The sequence below is a fragment of the Lepidochelys kempii genome, chromosome 4 (genome assembly GCF_965140265.1).
Source record: "Lepidochelys kempii isolate rLepKem1 chromosome 4, rLepKem1.hap2, whole genome shotgun sequence".
NCBI classification, from domain to species: Eukaryota; Metazoa; Chordata; order Testudines; family Cheloniidae; genus Lepidochelys; species Lepidochelys kempii.
The window spans coordinates 79,637,259-79,662,563 of record NC_133259.1 but is presented as its reverse complement, the minus strand read 5'-3'; the positions used below and the strand labels follow the sequence as shown (position 1 = coordinate 79,662,563).

General features: G+C 43.5%; 2 protein-coding genes across 3 annotated transcripts in view; both read left to right on the top strand.

Moving 5' to 3' along the window:
• The window catches only part of LOC140909989 (uncharacterized), a 74,348-nt gene that overhangs the window by 41,928 nt on the left and 7,115 nt on the right, over positions 1-25,305 (top strand). The window contains exon 1 of one of the 2 annotated variants that reach the window (XM_073340088.1): positions 22,389-22,435. The exons of the other annotated variant lie outside the window; for it this stretch is intronic. The gene's annotated coding sequence lies outside the window, so the exon portion shown is untranslated. Of the gene's footprint in view, positions 1-22,388; positions 22,436-25,305 lie in introns of those variants that run through there. 2 annotated transcript variants of the gene reach the window in all.
• LOC140909988 (uncharacterized) lies at positions 2,017-3,857 on the top strand. The gene is made up of 2 exons (XM_073340086.1): positions 2,017-2,667; positions 3,256-3,857. Exons 1-2 carry the CDS (start codon positions 2,085-2,087, stop codon positions 3,774-3,776), a joined length of 1,104 nt encoding a protein of 367 aa, XP_073196187.1. The 5' UTR covers positions 2,017-2,084; the 3' UTR covers positions 3,777-3,857.

Here is a 25,305-nt window from a genome sequence, read left to right as displayed (position 1 = left end):
TATCCTTTCCTGGGGGAATTTTTTTAAATGTTGGAATTTCCCACAGCACAGAAACTGAGGCTTTGACTAGCTCTGGTTAAGAGAGTCATGACATCATAGCCCCTGCTTCCCAACACAATATTAAAGTAACATAATACTTGAGTTAAAAACCTGCTTGAAAGTGGGATATGTAAACACTGGCTGATACATACAGAGGACTATAAGTTGAATGTGCATCCAAGTTCAAGTTGCACAGAGCGAGGCTCAGCTGCCTCCACAGCACCGACCCTTTCCCCATGTCAGACCCTATAGAGTGTATCATACAAGTCTGGGCTCTGTGCTTGGGGAGCAGGTGAAGACTGGATGGGTCAGAGACAGGGAGCACACATCATTTCCCGCATTCAGCTCCAGGGGGCTTATCAGAAAAGAGGCTACAGCTTCAATCTGTGTTACCAGTTCCCTGGAGCCGTCCTGGAGGTTGTGAAGACAGCTGTGAGCAAGCGCAGTCTCGAACTGTGTGGAGAAACTTACGGTCCATCAGGGTCTAGAGCTGATGCAGAAGTATGTACAGCCTTTGCCTCCCACTGATTCCTGAGTATCTGCTAGGTGAGATGACCTGGTCCTTCAGAGGGGCCTAGTGACCGACCATTAGTCAACTTTCAAAATTGGGAAGGATTGCATGATTGCATCAATTCTGGACTAGTGGCTGTAAGCACTGTTGCAATAGAATTCCTCTAAGCTGTCATACAAAACCTGTAATTATGAAATTGTCAATATGGTGAAAAATCAGAGGCTAGACAAGGGACTTGAAAGAGTTTCTCAATGTATTGGTAAAGGAAGCTAATTCAATCAAATGTGAATTAATCCAGCAATAACTAAAACATCTGACCTTTGTATGCATAAAAGTTTCACACACACTCAACTTCATAACAAAAATAACTCAAAATAACCTGTTGCTACATGTTCATTTTAAATTATTCCCTTTATCACGGCACAGCCTAGAAACCATCGGAACATTATGCACTAGTCATGTAGGAGTACAGCTAGGGAGTTTCTCCGGTACAGTTATTTTCCTAATGAATAATCACTGAATAGACCAAAAAGTCTTTGTGAAAGACTATGCTATCATATCTGAACTGTAGATTAAGATCCAGTATAAATTGCCAATGATGAGGAAGGTGCTGCTGGGGATACCTAGAACTGCGAGCCACTGTTACCATTCTGTCTCAGTAAGAGGAAGTTTTGAACAAATAGATTGTCAGCTCCCTGTCACACCAGTCTGTCTTCCTCACCAGCAAACTCCTCAAGTCTCTCCAGACCCAGACCATGCCTACCAGATAACAATCAGTTAACTCCAGCCCCTGAGCTCTTCAGAAACGTTTCTCTGCAATGCACAGCCCTTACCACTGTGCATTCACAGAAGATATTAAGTTTGCTGCTTTGTTAGTCAGCATGTCACAGCTTATCAGTCTAACTGGGGTAAATATACCCTTCCCTTTCAACATAGCATGGAATTGGTTTATAGTAAAACAAGTTTAATAAAAGCATGGATTAAGTGATACCACGTAAAAGAGAGACAGGCAGAGATGGTTACAAGCAAATAAAAGTGAAAATGTGCATCTAAAAGGCTAAAATTTAGTCTAGCAAGATATTCTTTGTTCAAGGTGGGTTCTCTCACCTCCAGTCTCCTTTCCGGATTTTTACAGGCACAGAGATTTTATTGCTTGGTTTCTTTTCTTGGTCTCCTAAGCCCTGGTCTACGCTAGGACTTTAGGTCGAATTTAGCAGCGTTAAATCGATGTAAACCTGCACCCGTCCACACAATGAAGCCCTTTATTTTGACTTAAAGGGCTCTTAAAATCGATTTCCTTACTCCACCCCTGACAAGTGGATTAGCTCTTAAATCGACGTTGCCGGCTCGAATTTGGGGTACTGTGGACACAATTCGACGGTATTGGCCTCCGGGAGCTATCCCAGAGTGCTCCATTCTGACCGCTCTGGACAGCACTCTCAACTCAGATGCACTGGCCAGGTAGACAGGAAAAGAACCGCAAACTTTTGAATCTCATTTCCTGTTTGGCCAGCGTGGCAAGCTGCAGGTGACCATGCAGAGCTCATCAGCACAGGTGACCATGATGGAGTCCCAGAATCGCAAAAGAGCTCCAGCATGGACCGAACGGGAGGTACGGGATCTGATCGCTGTTTGGGGAGAGGAATCCGTGCTATCAGAACTCCGTTCCAGTTTTCGAAATGCCAAAACCTTTGTCAAAATCTCCCAGGGCATGAAGGACAGAGGCCATAACAGGGACCCGAAGCAGTGCCGCGTGAAACTGAAGGAGCTGAGGCAAGCCTACCAGAAAACCAGAGAGGCGAACAGCCGCTCCGGGTCAGAGCCCCAAACATGCCGCTTCTATGATGAGCTGCATGCCATTTTAGGGGGTTCAGCCACCACTACCCCAGCCGTGTTGTTTGACTCCTTCAATGGAGATGGAGGCAATACGGAAGCAGGTTTTGGGGACGAAGAAGATGATGAGGAGGAGGAGGTTGTAGATAGCTCACAGCAAGCAAGCGGAGAAACCGGTTTTCCCGACAGCCAGGAACTGTTTCTCACCCTAGACCTGGAGCCAGTACCCCCCGAACCCACCCAAGGCTGCTTCCTGGACCCAGCAGGCGGAGAAGGGACCTCTGGTGAGTGTACCTTTTAAAATATTATACATGGTTTAAAAGCAAGCATGTGAAAGGATTACTTTGCCCTGGCATTTGCGGTTCTCCTAGATGTAGTCCTAAAGCCTTTGCAAAAGGTTTCTGGGGAGGGCAGCCTTATTGCGTCCTTCATGGTAGGACACTTTACCACTCCAGGCCAGTAACACGTACTCGGGAATCATTGTAGAACAAAGCATTGCAGTGTATGTTTGCTGGCATTCAAACAACATCCGTTCTTTATCTCTCTGTGTTATCCTCAGGAGAGTGAGATATAATTCATGGTCACCTGGTTGAAATAGAGTGCTTTTCTTCAGGGGACACTCAGAGGAGCCCATTCCTGCTGGGCTGTTTGCCTGTGGCTAAACAGAAATGTTCCCCGCTGTTAGCCACAGGGAGGGGGGAAGGTTGAGGGGGTAGTCACGCGGTGGGAGGAGGCAAAATGCGACCTTGTAACGAAAGCACATGTGCTATGTATGTAATGTTAACAGCAAGGTTTACCCTGAAAGAGTGTAGCCACTGTTTTATAAAATGTGTCTTTTTAAATACCGCTGTCCCTTTTTTTTTCTCCACCAGCTGCATGTGTTTCAATGATCACAGGATCGTCTCCTTCCCAGAGGCTAGTGAAGCTTAGAAAGAAAAAAAACCGCACTCGCGATGAAATGTTCTCCGAGCTCATGCTGTCCTCCCACACTGACAGAGCACAGACGAATGCGTGGAGGCAAATAATGTCAGAGTGCAGGAAAGCACAAAATGACCAGGAGGAGAGGTGGTGGGCTGAAGAGAGTAAGTGGCGGGCTGAAGACAGGGCTGAAGCTCAAATGTGGTGGCAGCGTGATGAGAGGAGGCAGGATTCAATGCTGAGGCTGCTGCAGGACCAAACCAGTATGCTCCAGTGTATGGTTGAGCTGCAGCAAAGGCAGCTGGAGCACAGACTGCCACTGCAGCTCCTCTGTAACCAACCGCCCTCCTCCCCAAGTTCCATAGCCTCCACACCCAGACGCCCAAGAACGCGGTGGGGGGGCCACCGGCCAACCAGCCACTCCACCACAGAGGATTGCCCAAAAAAAAGAAGGCTGTCATTCAATAAATTTTAAAGTTGTAAACTTTTAAAGTGCTGTGCTTAAAGTGCTGTGTAGCATTTTCCTTCCCTCCTCCACCACCCCTCCTGGGCTACCTTGGTAGTCATCCCCCTATTTGTGTGATGAATGAATAAAGAATGCATGAATGTGAAGCAACAATGACTTTATTGCCTCTGCAAGCGGTGATTGAAGGGAGGAGGGACGGGTGGTTAGCTTACAGGGAAGTAGAGTGAACCAAGGGGCGGGGGGTTTCATCAAGGAGAAACAAACAGAACTTTCACACCGTAGCCTGGCCAGTCATGAAACTGGTTTTCAAAGTTTCTCTGATGCGTACCGCGCCCTCCTGTGCTCTTCTAACCGCCCTGGTGTCTGGCTGCGCGTAACCAGCAGCCAGGAGATTTGCCTCAACCTCCCACCCCGCCATAAACGTCTCCCCCTTACTCTCACAGATATTGTGGAGCACACTGCAAGAAGTAATAACAGTGGGAATATTGGTTTCGCTGAGGTCTAAGCGAGTCAGTAAACTGCGCCAGCGCGCCTTTAAACGTTCAAATGCACATTCTACCACCATTCTGCACTTGCTCAGCCTGTAGTTGAACAGCTCCTGACTACTGTCCAGGCTGCCTGTGTACGGCTTCATGAGCCATGGCATTAAGGGGTAGGCTGGGTCCCCAAGGATACATATAGGCATTTCAACATCCCCAACAGTTATTTTCTGGTCTGGGAATAAAGTCCCTTCCTGCAGCTTTTGAAACAGACCAGAGTTCCTGAAGATGCGAGCATCATGCACCTTTCCCGGCCATCCCACGTTGATGTTGGTGAAACGTCCCTTGTGATCCACCAGAGCTTGCAGCACTATCGAAAAGTACCCCTTGCGGTTTATGTACTCGGCGGCTTGGTGCTCCAGTGCCAAGATAGGGATATGGGTTCCGTCTATAGCCCCACCACAGTTAGGGAATCCCATTGCAGCAAAGCCATCCACTATGACCTGCACATTTCCCAGGGTCACTACCCTTGATATCAGCAGATCTTTGATTGCGTGGGCTACTTGCATCACAGCAGCCCCCACAGTAGATTTGCCCACTCCAAATTGATTCCCAACTGACCGGTAGCTGTCTGGCGTTGCAAGCTTCCACAGGGCTATCGCCACTCGCTTCTCAACTGTGAGGGCTGCTCTCATCTTGGTATTCATGCGCCTCAGGGCAGGGGAAAGCAAGTCACAAAGTTCCATGAAAGTGCCCTTACGCATGCGAAAGTTTTGCAGCCACTGGGAATCGTCCCAGACCTGCAACACTATGCGGTCCCACCAGTCTGTGCTTGTTTCCCGAGCCCAGAATCGGCGTTCCACAGCATGAACCTGCCCCATTAGCACCATGATGCATGCATTGGCAGGGCCCATGCTTTCAGAGAAATCTGTGTCCATGTCCTGATCACTCACGGGACCGCGCTGACGTCGCCTCCTCGCCCGGTATCGCTTTGCCAGGTTCTGGTGCTGCATATACTGCTGGATAATGCGTGTGGTGTTTAATGTGCTCCTAATTGCCAAAGTGAGCTGAGTGGTCTCCAAGCTTGCCTTGGTATAGCGTCCGCACAGAAAAAAGGTGCGGAACGATTGTCTGCCATTGCTCTGACGGAGGGAGGGGCGACTGACGACACGGCTTACAGGGTTGGCTTCAGGGAGCTAAAATCAACAAAAGGGGGGCCTGTACATCAAGGAGTATTTCAGGCAGGACTTCACGGAGGGTTCCAATAAGAAATGGTGCACCTAAGTTATCGTTGTTATTGGAACAAGGAGGTTAGCCTGGCCTCTGATTGATACATGGCTAGATTTACCTCACTGCACCTTCTCTGTGAGTGACTGCAGTGTGACCTAGAGGAATGAGTCCCCTAGACAGGGGAGGAGGCAAATGAGTACAAAACAAATCTGGTCTATTTCTTGTTTTGACCCACTCCATCTATCTTTTACATCTTTGGCTGGCAGACGACGGTGCAGAAGGACTGCATGCCATCCACATCTCATGGCTGCTCGGCAGAAGATGGTACAGTACGACTGCTAGCCATCCTCATCTCTTGCCTGCCTGGCAGAAGATGGTACAATACGACTACTAACAATCCTCATCTCTTGCCTGCCTGGCAGAAGATGGTACAGTACGACTGCTAGCAGTTCGTATCGCCTGCCCGCTCACCATAAGACGGTTCAATAGGACTGACTGCAGGACTAAAGAGAATGACCTGGTCAAGTCATTCCAAATTTAGTCCCTGCGCCCATGTCTGCCCAGGCGCTCCCAGCCGACGTGGCCAGGAGCACCTCGGACACGACGAGGACGACTACCAATCGTATTGCACCGTCTGCTGCCAGAAGGCAATGGGTTGCTGCTACTGTGCAGCAAAGCCGTACCGCGTCTGCCAGCACCCAGGAGACATAGGGTGACGGTTACCTGAGCTGGCTCCATGCTTGCCGTGGTATGGCGTTTGCACAGGTAACTCAGGAAAAAAGGCGCGAAATGATTGTCTGCCCTTGCTTTCACGGAGGGAGGGAGGGAACGGGGGCCTGACGATATGTACCCAGAACCACCCGGGACAATGTTTTAGCCCCATCAGGCATTGGGATCTCAACCCAGAATTCCAATGGGCAGTGGAGACTGCGGGAACTGTGGGATAGCTACCCACAGTGCAACGCTCCGGAAGTCGACTCTGGCCTCGGTACTGTGGAAGCGCTCCGCCGAGTTAATTCACTTAATGCACTTAGAGCATTTTCTGTGGGGACACACACACTCGAATATATAAAACCGATTTCTAAAAAACCGACTTCTATAAATTCGACCTTATTCCGTAGTGTAGACATACCCAAAGGGAAGTTGTTTCTTACAAGTCAGGAAGGCCTCTTGGGGATTCTCTGTTTCTCTGAGGTGGAGGAGCCAGGTTAATTCTCTGTCTCTCGAGTTCACCAACAGAATAGCCCTTCCAGTTTAGCTTGATGAATTTGTTTATGGCTAATATGTAAATTAAGATAAGCCCACATTCCTAGAACTAGGTCAGACCTGTTTATCACCTTTAGAGTGGACAGCCTTGCCTAGGTAAACATGTTCTAGTCAGAGGGAATTTATAACTTCACATATAAGGGTAACATGCATTTTACAATTATATTAATAACCAGCATGTTGTTATCTTTCATGTGATACCTCACAAGGTACATTTTATATAAATATTGTTGCAGTTGTGTGTAGGGTTTGAATACAGAGGTGCCTCGGGTCACAGCCACTGTATGAATCTAAATAGATCAGTCTTCTTGGTTCTGATTCAGGCTCTGATATGTTTCCCCCAAATTCCTGACCCCAAATCAGATACAGGTCTAGATATAAAAAGAACAAGGAGTACTTGTGGCACCTTAGAGACTAACAAATTTATTTGGGCATAAGCTTTTGTGGGCTAAAACCCACTTCATCAGATGCATGCAGTGGAAAATACAGTAGGAAGATCTATATACACAGAGAACATGAAAAAATGGGGCCTCTACGTAGACTCTCTCCTCTCTTGGGAGACAGGCCGGTCCTTGATTACAGAAAGCCCTCCAACCTTAAGCAAATACTCACCTGCAACCATACACCATGCAACAAAAACACTAACTCAGGAACCTATCCTTACAACAAAGCCCGTTGCCAACTGTGTCCACATATCTATTCAGGGGACACCATCATAGGGCCTAATCACATCAGCCACACTATCAGAGGCTCATTCACCTGCACATCTACCAATGTGATATATGCCATCATGTGCCAGCAATGCTCCTCTGCCATGTACATTGGCCAAACCGGACAGTCTCTACGTAAAAGAATAAATGGACACAAATCAGACGTCAAGAATTATAACATTCAAAAAGCAGTCGGAGAACACTTCAATCTCTTTGGTCACTCAATTACAGACCTAAAAGTTGCAATACTTCAAAAACAGACTCTAACGAGAAACTGCAGAATTAGAATTAATTGGCAAACTGGACACCATTAAATTAGTCTTAAATAAAGACTGGGAGTGGATGGATCATTACACAAAGTAAAAACTATTTCCCCATGCTAATTTTTCCCCTACTGTTACTCACACCTTCTTGTCAACTGTTGGAAATGGGCCATCCTGATTATCACTACAAAAGATTTTTTTTCTCCTGCTGATAATAGCCCACCATAATTGATTAGTCTCGTTATAGGTGATATGGGAACTCCCATTTTTTCATGTTCTCTGTGTATATCTATCTTCCTACTGTATTTTCCACTGCATGCATCCGATGAAGTGGGTTTTAGCCCACGAAGCTTATGCCCAAATAAATGTGTTAGTCTCTAAGGTGCCACAAGTACTTCTAGTTCTTTTTGCTGATACAGATGACCATGGCTACCACGCTGAAACCTGTCACCATGCAAGGTATAGAAATGTTTTCCATGGTCATGTCAGGAAGTGATATGTGGTATTGTCAAAATGGAAGAGTGTCTCAACAAGATTGTCCGATGATGATGATCATCAACCTTCGGGAAACATTGTAAGCAATGTTTCAGATTAAATAAAATGAGGTCAATATGCAATGGCTGCATTTTTAGATGCTGGGACTGACTATGTTGTAGCCAGTGCCTGTTGGGTATAGCAGAAAGGTAGGGCATGGCCCCCCCAAATCTGTCTGGCACTGGCCCTAGGTACAACTTAAACCAGCTGGTGGGGTTGCTGTAACATGTATCAGCTGACAATGGTCCCAAGCGAATGTTCACGGTCTACAGCTGGAGAACAGTGTGCTTTTGTCACGCCTCTTCCATGCCCCTCCGTGTCTCCTTTTGCCAGAGCATGTACATAGGGTGCTGAATGAGACAGCTGTGCTGGTTCTGTCTGTAAACCTCTGTGGACTGTTGCATACTAGGGGGCATACATGGCTAGGGAACATAGTCAATCTTTCCTTCTCTGAGCTGTCTGGATGACATAAAAGGAATAGAGTGGGACAGAATCTGCTCCCCTGAGTAGCTGTTGTGTGTACATAAGAATGGCCATACTGGGTCAGACCAAAGGTCCATCCAGCCCATATCCTGTCTACTGACAGTGGCCAATGCCAGGTGCTCCAGAGGGAGTGAACCTAACAGGTAATGACCAAGTGATCTCTCTCCTGTCATCTATCTTCACCCTCTGACAAACAGAGGCTAGGGACACCATTCTTTACCTATCCTGGCTAATAGCCATTAATGGACTTAACCTCCATGAATGTATCCAGTTCTCTTTTAAACCCTGTTATAGTCCTAGTCTTCACAACCTCCTCAGGCAAGGAGTTCCACAGGTTGACTGTGCGCTGCATGAAGAAGAACTTCCTTTTATTTGTTTTAAACCTGCTACCCATTAATTTCATTTGGTGGCCCCTAGTTCTTATATTATGGGAACAAGTAAATAATTTTTGCTTATTCACTTTCTCCACACCACTTTTATATACCTCTATTGTATCCCCCCTTAGTCTCCTCTTTTCTAAGCCGAAAAGTCCTAGCCTCATATGGGACCCGTTCCAAACCCCTAATCATTTTAGTTGCCCTTTTCTGACCTTTTCTAATGACAGTATATCTTTTTTGAGATGAGGGGACCACATCTGTATGCAGTATTCAAGATGTGGGTGTACCATAGATTTATATAAGGGCAATAAGATATTCTCCGTCTTATTCTCTATCCCTTTTTAAATGATTCCTAACATCCTGTTTGCTTTTTTGACTGCTGCTGCCCACTGCGTGGACGTCTTCAGAGAACTATCCAAGATGACTCCAATATCTTTCTCTTGATTAGGTGTAGCTAAATTAGCCCCCATCATATTGTATGTATAGTTGGACTTATTTTTTCCAATGTGCATTACTTTACATTTATCCACATTAAATTTCATTTGCCATTTTATTGTCCAATCACTTAGTTTTGTGAGATCTTTTTGAAGTTCTTCACAGTCTGTTTTGGTCTTAACTATCTTGAGCAATTTAGTATCATCTGCAAACTTTGCCACCTCACAGTTTACCCCTTTCTCCAGATCATTGTACTTTGTTTTTAAATCACCTTTAACCATTGATCTGCTTCAACTGAAATCAGGGGCCAACATTTTCCAACGGAGGCAGAATCAGGTCCTCTCTCTAGAAATAATATCAGTAGAAAAAATTCCCTGGAGAATAATAATGGCAATACATTTGTGGTGTATTTTGGCCAATGAACCTATATATAAGACTAACTTGGAGTATAAAGAATACAGCAAGTACTGTACTGAATATACACAAGACCATCTCAATGGTTAAGACCAAACTTTTGTAACCTTTCTGGCAAGTGGAGTCAGGAGCAACAAGGATCGGGTTCAATAGCGAGGGGTTTCTCTCAACAATGCAAAACAACTGATTTGAGCCCCCACTCCTGCCATACCAGGATTCAATTCAGACCAGTGTGGGGTCTCACCCCTGCCCTGCAACCTGGGGTGTCTTACAGTGCCTTGCTGAAGTAGCTCCTACCTGGCCACTTAAACAGCCTTCCAGCGTGCAAGTCACACCCTGAGTGTCTGTGTGTCTTACTGCGGCCCACCTAGTTATACCCTGACTCTCACCAGCCTTGATTATACTGCATGGTGACCCCAACAAACCCCCAATGCTGGATTTTCCATCTGAAATGTATGTCCTCTACCGCCCAGCCCTCTCCTGGACAGTACAAATACACTAAGTCCGTTATTCCTTTAAGGCAATAATATGCCAGCTAATTATCTTAAATAGTTACTTAAGGCTTGTCTACACTGCCAAGTTGTCAATAAAACTTTTGTCTTTCACTGGTACTTAAAAAAGTCCCCCCCCCTCAAAAAAAAAAAAGATAAAAGTTTTTCCACAGCAAGTGGCAGTGTAACAAAGCAAACACTGCTCGCGGGACTGGAAGTATTTTTTCGGCAAAAGTGCCGACAAGGAGTGTTTACACACGCAGACATTTAGCGACAAGGCTGTGTCAACGCAGCCTTGTTGCTAAAAGCTGTGTGGTGTAGACAAGCCCCCAGACCCTTCCATTTAAACACACTGGATTAGATAAAACATGTTTATTAACTACTGTGGAAGTATAACATTGTATAAGGGGACATGCTGGATACATTGTATATGAGAGGGCATGCCAAAACATGTTACAAAGTATCTGAGGGAGCACACGTAGGGACAGTTAGCTTTTTGAATGGAGAAGCAATTAAGATAGAGCCAGCACGTCTAAGAAGCAGGCATCAGAATGGAAGGTGTGAAGGGCAATTAGTTAAGTTAACTGGAAGCTGTTAAAGGAGATTGTTAAGGGTGGCAGGTAATTGAAGATACGTGACTGATCTCAGGGATCTCGAAGGGTGGTGACTAAAATCTTTTTCTTCTTTTGTCTGTAACTTCTCTGTAACTTGTTCTCCAAAAAACTGTATAAATTAAAAGACACAAGCCCCACTCGGGGGGCTCACTTCTAAATGTATTAGCAGAGCAGCTTTGCTAATAAAACAGAGTGGTCTGATAAATTGTGAGTCTGAGTCAAACTTTAACACTACAAAAAGAGAGACTTAAAGTGACTACAAATAATGCAGCATAAAAGTCAGAAATAGTTACAAGAAAAATAAAGATAAGAAGCTTACTAGTGCCTAATTTAACAAACTATATTAGATTCAAGCAAAATTTCTTACCACATGCTTCCAGCAAGGTTACTGACCAAACTCTTCAGGTCAGGACCTCTCCCTCCCTCCTCCTCACCCAGTAGTCCCACGGCTGTTTTCCTTTGTTGTCTTAGGTGCAATGCCAGAGACAGACAGGAAGAAAAAGGAGGTGTGTGTGTCTTGGAGCATTTATTCCTTTTTATAGTTTCAATCCCCCTTTTGAAAAACATTTCCAGCTGGGAACTCAGAGACATAGAGTCTGTGTGGAAGGATGTTTTCTGTGTTTCTTTTTCACCTGTTTGAGCTTTGTTTGTTTTCCCTATCTAATAATGACTCTATTTGCTGCTTACATGCAAACAAAGGCAAACATACACTCCTTTGTTCAAGACAGGCCTGTTGACCAATTTGGTGCTAAGTGAGTTTTGAATGTGATTTTTTTAACATCATAGAGGGGAATCTTAAAACTTCATATTATACAATGTTGCTACACATATTTTATCAGGACAATACTGACCAGAAAATTATGAGTTTTGAAATGATACCTTAAAAGGCATAACGTGTACAAATATTATTACCATACTGTGTAGAGTCTGAACAGAGAGGTGTATTCTGCCACATCACCCAATAATCTGGGGAAATTTACCACCACCCTGGGAACCTTTAAGAGGCAATACTTACCTGTTCATAAGCACAGAGTCTGTGTATAACAAAAGACAGTTTCTATTAAAAAGAAAAGGGAAACCAAGAATTAGCTTGGGAAAATGCCAGAACCACATTCAAAAGAATGTGACCATAAGCAAACCCAACCTCTGAGTGCACTTTGCCTCAGTTTCCCACCTTGTGGTGGGAAAGTCTGACAAATGAATGTCCCTTTAACACATCACTCCCTCACCCTTCACTGCACCCCACCCCAGTTGGCTGTCCTTGGTTAGCCAAGACCCAGAGTTCAGAGGTGTGTTCACAGGGTTCATCTCCTATCCCAGGGTGGGGGGCACTGAGCAATACCTCTGCTGCTGCCTCTGCACCTGGCTCACAGCTACTGCTGCTGGCCACTGTCTGCTTCTGCTGCCACTTCTGCGATGCATTGTTCTGAGCTTCCACTGCTTCACTCAGCTCTCAGTGATTTCAGTCAGTAGTGAGGAACCTCCCAGCCAGTGCAGCCCCTGTGTTGTCTTTCACTGTCCCAGCACAAGGCCTACGGTCCTAGACCTGCTCAGCAGTGACACTGGCTCTAGGAATCATAAAGTGGAAACAAGGACTCCCAATTGAGTCTAATCAGCTCTGTCATTAAATGCTGGAGAGGAGCAGGCGAGGTAGTATCTAGGACTCTTTAGGCAATATCCACACCGCCAGCTGAAAACATCTGTCCCCACCCATTCTTATCTTCACTGAGATTTGGCATTTCTGTCCCCTGCTTCGCAAGTGAGGTTCAGTTTAGGGTGACCCCCTCAATCAGAGCATGCTAATCACAGTTCTGTTGCCCTTTACTTGTACAATAAAGATAACATTTCGTTACCCCTGTATTCAAATACTAGGGTGATTTGTAACCCAAAACCAGCCAAAAGTCATCATTTTGGTAAAGAAGCTCTGCCTGCTGCAGGGCCACGCCAGGTTGTTTGGGGAGGCACAGCCTCCCCCAGCCTATGATACCCGCCACCCATGCTGTATAGGTGGGATCTCAATCTCAAATCACCACAAGGGCCACATGAGGACTAGTACATTGGCCTGAGGGCCACATCACTGAAACCTTTCCATACAACGATACAAAAGTATAGTCAAAAATGAAAAAAATTGAAGAATAATATAGGTGCCTGCTGCACACCTAGGCAGAGTAGACGTATCTATTCAAACATGGTCTGTCCTGAAGTCTTTTTCCCCAGCTCATCACTTGATGTCAGGGGAAAGCTCATTCAGACTCTGCTTCTGAGACCCAACTGGAGTCTAAGAGATCAGTCTGGCTGGCCCCTGCTCTTACTGTATGGCATGGGCGGAGGGTGAATGAGCTGTGGGGAGGCTAGTCCCCGGCCCCTCTACCCAAGTCTCTGCCCCTCCCCATCACCTTCTCCCCCACCTCTCCACTGGAGTGCAGAGCACCCCCCCCCACAGCTGCCAGCCACCCTGCGTGCCCCCAACCTTGGGCAAGTGAGTTGGCCCCAGTACCCCCAGCTCCAGCGTGCCGGGCCGGTGGTGCGATTGGAGCACCCCAGCCCTGGGCAGGCAGGCAACATGGTTCCAGCACCCCCAACCCCAGTGCCAGGCGGGCAGCACAGTGTGGCCCCAGCCTTAGCGCCCCAGCCCCAGGCCTTGTGAGCACAGGCCCCATCTTGCCTGCCCCAGCCTCTCAGTCACAGAAGAGTGGAAAGGGGAACTAGAAGCAGGCAAGAGGGGGTCTGGCGGTGGCGCATAGGCGGTGCCACTCCAGGTTGTTTGGGGAGGCACAGCCTCCCCCAGCCTATGATACCCACCACCCATGCTGTATAGGTGGGATCTCAAACTCAAATCACCACAAGGGACACATGAGGATTAGTACATTGGCCTGAGGGCCACATCACTGAAACCTTTCCATACAATGATACAAAAGTATAGTCAAAAATGAAAAAAAGAAGAATAATATAGTATGCTATTAAAAGTCAATGTAATAACTTTTTAAAAACTGTAATGCAAAGAGGGGTTTTAATAAAATATAAACACTCAGTAATGCACCTCACTCAAATGACAAAACATGTATTTATTTTTAGAATTACTTTGGTTAAAGCCTCCCTCCTCTGCCCCCGGCCCTGCCCCCCACTCCACCTCTTCCATGAGGCCCTGCCCCTGCCCCGTCTCTTCCCACCCCTTCCCCGCTCCCATTCCAACCCCTTCCCCAAAGTCCCCGCCCCAAATCTGCCCCTTCCCTGCCCCTATTCCAACCTCTTCCACAAATCCCCGCCCTGGCCCCCTCTCTTCTCTGCCTCCTCCCCTGAGCACTCCGCCTCCCCGCTCCTCCCTCCCCTCCCTCCTGGAAAGTCCTAAGCACCACCAAACAGCTGTTTGGCGGCGGGAAGCACTGGGAGGTAGGTGGAGGAGCAGGGACACGGCGCGCTCGGGGGCGGAGGGAGGGGAACTTTGCTCCGGTGGAGTCGGCACCTATGGTGTGCTGCAGGAAGGCCCGCGGGCCACATGTTTGAGACCCCTGCTTTATAGTCTAGTTCAGGGGTTGGCAACCTTTCAGAAGTGGTGTGCCGAGTCTTCATTTATTCAATCTAATTTAAGGTTTCGCATGCCAGTAATACATTTTAATGTTTTTAGAAGGTCTCTCTCTATAAGTCTATATTATATAACTAAACTATGGTTGTATGTAAAGTAAATAAGGTTTTTAAAATGTTTAAGAAGCTTCATTTAAAATTAAATTAAAATGCCGAGCCCCCTGGATCGGTGGCCAGGGCCCGGGCAGTGTGAGTGCCACTGAAAATCAGCTTGCGTACCGCCCTTGCCTACCCCTGATCTAGTTACTATCTGTTATGCATGTGTTATTCTTACTCTATTTGGAAGTTTCAGCATGTTCCCAGTGAGAGATGAATTTTTCATATCAGGTTTTTAAAAAGAACAGACAGACATCTATATAACTTACAAATTGTGAATGAGGCCTAGTTTAATGAACGAGCAAAGCAGGAATGTAATCCTGAATTAAACACTGAGCAGCTGAGTGGAAACAATTTCCAAAGGGATTCGGGGGGAGAGAAGGGCTTGATTTTCAAGCTTTTCATCAAGAAATCCCTTTCAGCTATTAGTCAGTCAAATGTTCCTGTTGCTTGCCTGCTCTTTTCCTGTCCAAAAAAGCAGATTTCATGGCAAAACAATTCCAAGACTTTGGATCTCGTCCAGACATACTTTGAGCTGCAGTGTCCTAGCCAATCAGCAAACTCGTTTAACATTGCCATCATGTAGCCAGTTTTAACTGCTATAGAGATTTCTGTAGGAACATCGTCCACACGTCAGCCTTACAGTCTAAAGGGAATTTTTCCTTAGGAAACAAAAAGTGCTGAGCTGTATGGAATGAGTGCTTTGGCCTTTTGGTGAATATGGAGGTTTTGTTGGCTACTTAAAGCAGTGATAGGAATTACAATATCTTAGGAACTTGTTTCATCAGACTAAGACTTTGTCTCATTTGAAGTCTTACAAATTGGTAATTAAGTTCTGCCTAAAAATGCTGACTGGCTGATTTTATGTACGTTTCTTTAGGTTTTGCATATCTAAGAGTATAGCACAGGTAAACTTCATGCTTAAGGGCCTGATCCAGCAACCCGTACTCATATGAGCTATCCCGCTGACATCAACAGAACTACCCACATTGAGACTATTTGCAAGAGTAGCAGTCGCAGATGGACCCCCAACACTGCAGAATAATATTTTTTTAAGTCCTTTTTTCTAGCAAAGTAGATCAATTTGGCTATACATTCGCAAGTGCATTTTGAAATTCATCAGATCCTTTTCAGTTTGTTTCCAAAACAAAGCAAGTAAACCCTCACTTGCAACAACGAGTGAGGTTGTGCCTGGTAGATACAACCCTTCAATACCAGATTACTTCAATGTGGCTGCACCTGTATAACAGAACAAAATTTGGCCCAGCAGTTTTCTTTTGTCACTATATTTACATGATGATGAACAGATGTTACACATGTGGAGGGAAAATTGAAAAATGTCCACTCTAGATGCTTTTGAGAACGTAAAAATACAAAAACCAAAACGCACACAACTTTAAACTATTACTAAATCATGTTTTTATCATTGTCTATTTTTATCCAGGACCACTTCTGAAGTTCTATTTTCTAGTGAATATGGATCTGTGTCTTACTTGGTGTAACTGTAACACTCAAAATCTTAGTCCTTGCTCTCTCTTTGTACCACTGGTTATTTTGCTCACCCTTAGATTATTAATGTCAACAAATGAACCATTTCCAAAAATTATTAAGAGTTTAACTTTAGCATTAACAATGCAAAACAAAGCTGTTTGTAGTTCTTCTTATCCAGAAGAAATTCTGTTGTCTATTGTGTGAGTTTGCATGAAGCTTGTGTCTTAGAAAAAACTGATTGTAGGTCAGACTACCATGTCATATGCATAAGGATTTTTACATTTTGCAGAGAGACAACGTCAAAGTGCATCTGCACCCAAAACTTCTGTACCCAAATTCAGTTACCCCACTGTAAATCTACAATTATTACACACTTTCATTTTCCAGACACAAGGCCTTATCTGCACCCAAAGGGTCTTGATTTGTGACTTTGGGAAAACTTAACCATTTAGCATGACCATAATAACTTCAGCACACTTGAAAGGATATCCCAGAATGCACAATAACCTATGTGAACTTTTTGTATTTCATTTTGACCATGACTGTCACATTGCAGATGTGTGAAAATCACACTGAATGTCAAGCATTTGAGGAGCAGGCAGGAGCCTCCTTACTAAAGTTGTCTTATGCTAGTATTTTACCATCCTAGAGGAAGTATGGATTTTCTCCTCTATATGCGCTCTTTGTTTGTGATGATAAATCTCCCTTCTTTCTCCCCCTTAAAAAGTATGTGGTTTGTGTAAAAATTGGCATTCTAGATGAAACAAATATGACATTTGTATTCTACTACTTGAGGAAAAATCAGTTGTGGAGGCAGTGTTTCATGCGTAAATTAAATTTAAGTGTAAATGAATACTTCAGAAGGAAAAACTTGCTGTCTTAAGGCAGTATTATCTAGATGTGATTTTTTTTGTACACACTTTTTTCAAGTAAATCACAAATCTAAATACAAAATCTAGCATATTTGGCAAGTCTCATTGTTCCTGGAACAGTTGTCTCAGGTTTCTGTCTTGTGTTCAGAGTATCTCTGGACCAAGGAGAACAATGGTGTGAAGTTCCCCCTTCAAGCCACTGCTCCAGCTGAAGTTTTCCCAAGGTTTTGCTAAGGGCAGCCATCAGTCCCTCCCTTTCTTCATGAGGAGATGATCCATAAAAACAGCAGAAAAGAGAGCAGACTTACTTCCTATTCCATAAAATGTCCTGGAAGGGATAGAGGCCACTAGCCCTACTTCCAAGAGCAGCAGGATCCTGAACATGTTTAAGGATAGGATGCCTGTGTACTGAATGGCCATGCGAGTTAGTGGAGCCTCCATAGGTCCACATAAGCCTCCAATCTTTAGAATATTTATCAAAACCCTGACATTTTGTGGGTTCTCTATCACTGATTTCATATGGATTTTGCACTGCTGATGGGAGAAGTTTTATACAGTACCAGGACTCAAGCAATTTTTTTTTACTTTCATAACTAACACGACAAGCCCAGCGGCACCAGGGCTATGAACTGCTTAGCCTAGAGGCACCAGGGCTCAGCCCTGGCAAGCCTCAGCATAAACTAAGCACTGGATACTGGCTATCCAGTGATGGTGTTGGTGGCCACTATTCATTCAGCAATTAGCCTCACATCTTTAAATATTAGATTCTGTTTTACTGGAAGTGTCAATGTCAGACAAAATACAATGGTTATCACCTAACTGCTCAAAAAATGCTGTCAAGTCATGAGATTCCTCTTGAACAGATGCCATAGGGTGGGTTGTTTGGTTTTTTTGACAATTACAAGAAATAACTTTTTTTTCCTTTTAACTACCACCACCACCATCACCATCACCATCACCACCACCACATAAGGGTGGATGAGTAGATTTTGTTCGTTGGCTGGTAAAATTGTCATGACAATCTTGAGACGCTGCTGGAGGCACATAGATGGTTGAATGTAGTTTTAGAAGTATGTGGCACCTTTGGGCAGCACTACATTAGTGGTAGTATGCTGTAGTATTACAGCATTAGTAATATGCTGTAATGCATCAGCAAGGGGTATAAGTTTATGTTTTTGCTGTGGCAGTTGAACCCATGAAACACTAAACTTTACCTCGAGGCAACAATGCTACTAGCCAAGTCATGCTGACTCCTGCATCAATGTTCTTATTAACTGAGGACATATGGTGAATCAGTGACTCCAAATCACAATAAAGAAAACTCAACCATGTGCCATTCTGCAGCCAACTGCATAGTAAAAAGGTCATAAGTGTAACTACCGTACATACAGTAATACATTTAAACGGGATGAGGAAGGCTGAGGAAGTGAGACTAGGCATGTCCATCTCTTTACAGTACACAGTAGTATTGCAGTGTTGCAGCACTTCCGTTTACCTCAGAGAGTGAAATGGAATGGGTTGAAAACTTTGAAGGGAAGTATTTAAAGTGTGTTAGATCCGGTGTGAATTTGTTTGGGAAGAAAAAGTAAATGCTTATTTTTTTAAAGGGAAACTATCATTTTATGGGAGTTTAACAATATTCAGTTAACTTTGCTGATATGTATGAAATGAAAACTGAGAAGGAAGAATGAGAGAAATTAAGTGACTGAGACAAAGAAAAAGAAAATAAGAGGAGAATGAGTCAGAGGGAGAGGATGCAAAGTTAGGATCCACTAACGGGTGAGATGTGGACCTTGCTCTAATTGTAGCTGGATAGAGAAAAGGGATATTGGTTTAAGATCACAACAGAAGGATGGCACCTTTAACAGTCTATTCCTGTAGATGCTGTTTTCCCCCCCTCCTTTTCTACAGCTGCATGAGAGCTCTTGCTCAGTGTGAAACAGCTACCATGCTTGTTGACGTGGCCACTAGACTACCTGGTTTTATCAAAATAGACATTGGTTTGCAAAGTGCTTTGAAAGGGTATGAAAAAGGCTATACAAAATTAATTAATACTATGTGAAAGTTAAAATATGTTTGCAGTTGTTGAAATCCCTCTCATCTTTTGCAACTTCCCTGAACTGTGACTCTGAGAAATCTCCACTGACAGCATGTGATTGACAGTTCTGTCTTAAGGAAGTTTCCTAATATATCAAACTCAGCTGGTCAGTGTTGATGCAGTGCAGATCATAACTTCCCCTTTCTGTCAGTAAGTCACATTTGGGAAATGATGATGATCCACTGTACAGCTTTCAGAGGAAGCTCATCATTTGTAGGTCAGGAAGGTGGACTTTCCAGTTCAAGGGCCTGTTTCTGATCTGATAAGCAAGTCCTGAGTAACTCTGCTGACTTCAAAAAAGTTATTCCAGATTTATACTAGTGTAACTGAGCAGAACTTGGCTTAATCCATCCATCCTTGAAGAAACTGCAGGACTCTATTTAGTGGGTTAGGAAGCTTGATTGACTCACTTTTAAAGGGAACAGGGTCAGATCCTGCTCCCTCCACCTCACTTCTAACTAGTTACCAATGATGCTTGAAGAGCTACATTTTATGGTACTACAATGTGATCAACATTCAGTAACCATTTTTCATCAGTTACACCTCTCCAACTTTCATTAACAGTGTTCACTGAGCTCCTCCAGTTCTATGGAATATCCCCCGCAAAAGGATGTGATAATTTTATATAATAATAAAAGACAAAAAATAACTTTTTGAATAAAAATGCTCTTTTTAAACTCCCTGTATAAACGTATATCAGTACACAACACTAATAGTGCCATCTGTCTTACGCTTTTAGTCTACAATAGCATTAGCTCAAAAACAAACACAGGCTTCTGTAACCCCTACTCATGGGAGTAATCCTTACCAGTTTGAGGAATCTAACTGAAAGCAAATAAGGATTACTCCTGTGAGTAGGGGTTGCAGCATACGGCCCATAACTTATACTTCCCTCACTGTATGACAGTGAGTTGAAGATTGTGAATGTGATTGTGAACTACAGACCTGAACTGTTCTCATGGCATGATCCAAGTGAATAGAAAGATTCTGAATTACTTTCCTGGGCCCTGGATCAGGGCTAAGAGTATTAGAAATCTTACGTGGAAGGTGTTCAGATACTATGGTCATGGCTGGCAGGATAAAACTTTTAAGATAGATTTTATTTTTTTTAAATATTGGTGCTTCAGTTATGGTTTTGGAATATTGGTAAATTATATATAGTATGAAAAATCATTGAAATATTGAACTGAATTACAAGCACAGGCAGTTTGAGATGACCTTGATAACCTACTTCTAATTCATGTGCGCGGAGACCTTCTTTGCTTAGAGGTTACTGTTCTGTAATCTTGAATTGCATTTCTGCTATGTACTTTCAGCTGATGTACATATAAACTAGAATATTTCCTACTCTGTGCAGAGGGTGGACAAACACAGCAATTGTCTGAGCATGTTTTTCATTCCGTTTAACACAACTATTATCTTACCATTGTAATATAATGCATGCACTCAACCATTTACTGACTGCAAATATTGTGCTAAAATATTCAATTTCAAATGGATGCATACCATATAAATAAATAGAATGTATTAAAAAGACTTACAAATCCTAGCTGGCAGGACTGCTTTGAAAAAGGAAATGTTTTATGACACCACTGAATTAGTATAAATGTGTGACCAGTATAATTTGTAATAAAAAAAGTGTGAGAAATGCAACACAGTTTACCTAGCAACATATTTCCCCAGCAAATGTTTCTCTATCATCTGAAGAATTGCAATAAAATCTTTACCTGAAGAATTAAAAAGCCACATAAACATACATTGGCTCGTATTCCCTGCTCCAACGATGCTGTGTTCAGTGCAAAACTGGAAGGTGCAACTCTGAAGCAAAAGATTCCCAGCCACCTTTATGGTCCCCTACTCCTAGGGCAGGCCAGGGATTGCTCAAATGGTATAAATTAAAGCAGTTCTCCCCTCCCGGTGCATTTACACACAGGTAAAAAATAATCTGGCCTTTAATTGTAGGCATCTTTGACTAGGTAACAATGTTGCCAACCCTAACCATTTAAAAATCACGAGTTAGGCCCCCTAAATTCATCAGATTGGTTTAAAAAGCATGAGATTATTTTTTTAAAAATGTTTTCTTTAAGGCTGGCTGAAGTAGAAAGAAGAATAGAAGTAAATAGAACACAAGGTTGACACAGGGTGGGGGGGAAGGGGGAAGAGGAGAGGAGGGGAGGGGAGAAAGATACCTCATAGTGCTGCAAAAATAAAATAGAAACAGATTATAGTAATTCAGAGGTTCTTGTGAAGGAAAATGTTTCCCTTAATAGGAAATTGGAACACTTTAAGAGTTATTGAAAGGGGTGGCCAATTATGATCAAGAAAAGAAACTGAAAAATTGCTTAGTAGGGCTTTGGATCTAGATTTGAAGTTACCTGCTCAAAGAGGAAAAGTTAATCCAGTTCTGTGCTAGCTAGGGGATTCCTTTAGTTTGGCCCAATCCTACCTCTGTTGAGGTCTATGGAAATTTTGACATAGATTTCAATAGGAGAAGGAATGGACCCATCAACTATTTTTTTATCCAGATCCTGAGAGGTGATGAGCACCAGCTTTTTGATTTGGTGCTATGTTATTGACAATGTTGTAAAAAGAATCTTTGGCACAATTAGATCATTAAATCTTGAATGACTCAAAAGAGTCTTAATGCTAGGGAAAAGGAATATAACAGAGACTAAAATACAGGATGCTTCAAGGTGACAAAATGTAACACTTTTCTTTGATTTTAATGGATATGTATTTGATATATATATATTATAGGTATTTGCTGTGTGATTTTATTATACAGGGTTTTTTAAAATTTCAATAAATGTTTTGGAACAAGAAAACTATAGAAGATAATAGAAAATATAAGGATACATAAAAGACTTGCCAATATTCTAAGAGTGAAATGTGCTCCTCTTTGACCAGCTAATTTGACTTTGTGCAATGAACTCAGAAGGGGTGAAGAAATGGAACTCAAACCCCTTCTTAATTTCTGGGAAAGTCATGGTGTCATAAATATAAAGGGAAGGGTAAACCCCTTTGAAATCCTTCCTGGCCAGGGGAAAGCTCCTCTCACCTGTAAAGGGTTAAGAAGCTAAAGGTAACCTCGCTGGCACCTGACCAAAATGACCAATGAGGAGACAAGATACTTTCAAAAGCTGGGAGGAGGGAGAGAAACAAAGGGTCTGTGTGTCTGTCTATATGCTGGTCTTTGTCGGGGATAGATCAGGAATGGAGTCTTAGAACTTTTAGTAAGTAAGCTAGCTAGGTATGTGTTAGATTATGATTTCTTTAAATGGCTGAGAAAAGAATTGTGCTGAATAGAATAACTATTTCTGTCTGTGTATCTTTTTTGTAACTTAAGGTTTTGCCTAGAGGGGTTCTCTATGTTTTTGAATCTAATTACCCTGTAAGATATCTACCATACTGATTTTACAGGGGGGATTTCTTCATTTCTATTTACTTCTATTTTTATTAAAAGTCTTCTTGTAAGAAACTGAATGCTTTTCATTGTTCTCAGATCCAAGGGTTTGGGTCTGTGGTCACCTATGCAAATTGGTGAGGCTTTTTATCCAACATTTCCCAGGAAAGGGGGGGTGCAAGTGTTGGGAGGATTATTCATTGTTCTTAAGATCCAAGGGTCTGGGTCTGTAGTCACCTAGGCAAATTGGTGAGGCTTTTTACCAAACCTTGTCCAGGAAGTGGGGTGCAAGGTTTTGGGAAGTATTTTGGGGGGAAGGACGCGTCCAAACAGCTCTTCCCCAGTAACCAGTATTAGTTTGGTGGTGGTAGCGGCCAGTCCAAGGACAACGGGTGGAATATTTTGTACCTTGGGGAAGTTTTGACCTAAGCTGGTAAAGATAAGCTTAGGAGGTTTTTCATGCAGGTCCCCACATCTGTACCCTAGAGTTCAGAGTGGGGGAGGAACCTTGACACATGGGTATGTAGCTCTGCCCATGTATAGCTGCTATAGGCTGAAATAGTGGCCACGACCCCTCCACATCTCTTGCACAATGGTTTTGGAGCAGTGTAAACATTTCCAGTATCACTTCCCTGGAACCACCACACCACTCCTTTGCACTGATCTCATCAAAGCTGGAAGAAAGCCCTTCCTGCATCATATAGGGGGGTTGGAGGAGCCCCTTGCAGGGCTATTCAGCCCACCCACCTCCTTCCCACAGCGAGGGGCACCACAGAGTGTAAGCGGTGTAAAGGGCCTGCACAGGCTTTCTACACTTTGTGAATTGAACCCTCCAAGAATTTACTCTGATCTCAGGAATCGTAATATAGCCCTAAAAATAAAGTAGCATTGAGCAACATTTCTCTTTCACCTCATTCCAAATGCATGTTATACTTCAGGAAAATATGATTTATTTGAAACATGTCCCAAGAATTATAAATACAGTGTACTATTTTCAGAGACAGAAAGAAAACAATGAAAATTTAACCTAAGAGAAATGTCTTCACGAGATTGTTATATATAGAAAAATGTTGAGCTTGTTCTTTATAAAACTCTAAAATACTTAATACTGAACATATATTATACAGGTAGTTCAGTGATACTCAGATTGAGGCTTGCTAGCCACAAGTGGCTCTTTAATGTGTCTTCCGGGGCTCTTTGCCGCATATGCTATTAAAACACTGTGTGATTTAATTATTAACCAATCTGAGTTATTAACCAGTCAGGATGCTTTTATTATGTTATTAACCAATTAAGTTATCAACTTGCACAAAGTTATTAAATTATTTGCTGTGAGAATAAAATAGATAGATAGATAGATAGTACTACAGTAAATGAAACAATGAAGTCACACTACTGTGGCTCCTTTGGGCAATGTTGATTGCTAATTTGGCTCCTGAACCACTGAGGTCTGAGTATCACTGATCTAGAACATATTTCTTAAGAATTACATAATTCCACCTGCTGCAGATAAGGGTCCAATTCTGCAAGCTCTCCCCCATTACAGTTATAGAACCCCATGAAGGTCTATGGGAGTTCAGAGCATAGAGAGCTAGTAGCGTCTGTGATGTTCCCCTCTGGTGTTATCTGGACCGATGATCTGCTAGGCCACTCCAATCCTTGACTCTGGGAGCCAGCCTTACCCTGCAGTGCTGTGAGAACCCCCACTCCTGGGCTGTTCACACACAGCGTCTGGCAGGTAAGCTGCTTTCAGCTACTTGCAAGCGCATGACACTAGCCAATATCTCCAGTCCCAGACACAACCCTAGGAACCTCCATCTTGCAGTGTCCAGTTGTGCCCGCTGGACGTTGCAAGCTTATATGAGTTCATCAATTTAACAAAGAAATTGATAGGTACCAGGCTTGTTATCTCAAAGGGAGCCTCTGACACACTTCAAACCAAACACATTGCTTCAGGTAGAATAAACAAACAGATTTATTAACTATAAAGATAGATTTTAAGTGATTATAAGTCAAAGCATAACAAGTCAGAGTGGTTACCAAAATAAAATAAAATATAAGCATGCAGTCTAAACTCTCAACCCTATTAGACTGGGCAGCAACAAGATTAAGCTGTTTTTCTAACCCCACTGGATATTGCAATTCTTTATATACAGGTTTGTTCCTTAAACCTGGGCCAATCTCCTGTGTTGGAGTCTTGTCTTCTTCTCAGGGTCTTGGTTGCTTGCAGCACAGGTGGGGGCAGGAGAAGGGCCCTGTATGTGTCCACTCTGCCTGTTTTACACTCTCAGTCCATGTACTTGTAGAACACAAGTCCAGATATGTCTGTGGGGCATTGCTGAGTCTCTCCAAGCAAGGTTGAGCAATTCCCTGGTGTGTCCTCATGCAGGTGAGTCATTGCATTGTAGTTCCCTTGCTGGACAATGGCTGTTGATGGGTTGATTGACATCCCGCCCAGGTGTTGGCTACTTTCCTTGCTGTTGCCTCTGGGGAGCTAATACCTGGCTGATCCCCCAATTTACAGCATGTTTTAGTGACCCCATACAACACAATTCTCATAACTTCATATTCATTAATGATATACATATATGGATAGAGAAATGACTTTCAGCAGATCGTGACCTTTCCCCTGATACCTTACAAGGCATGCTTTATATGTAAGATCATGGTTATATGAAAATGAGGAATATGGGGGTTACA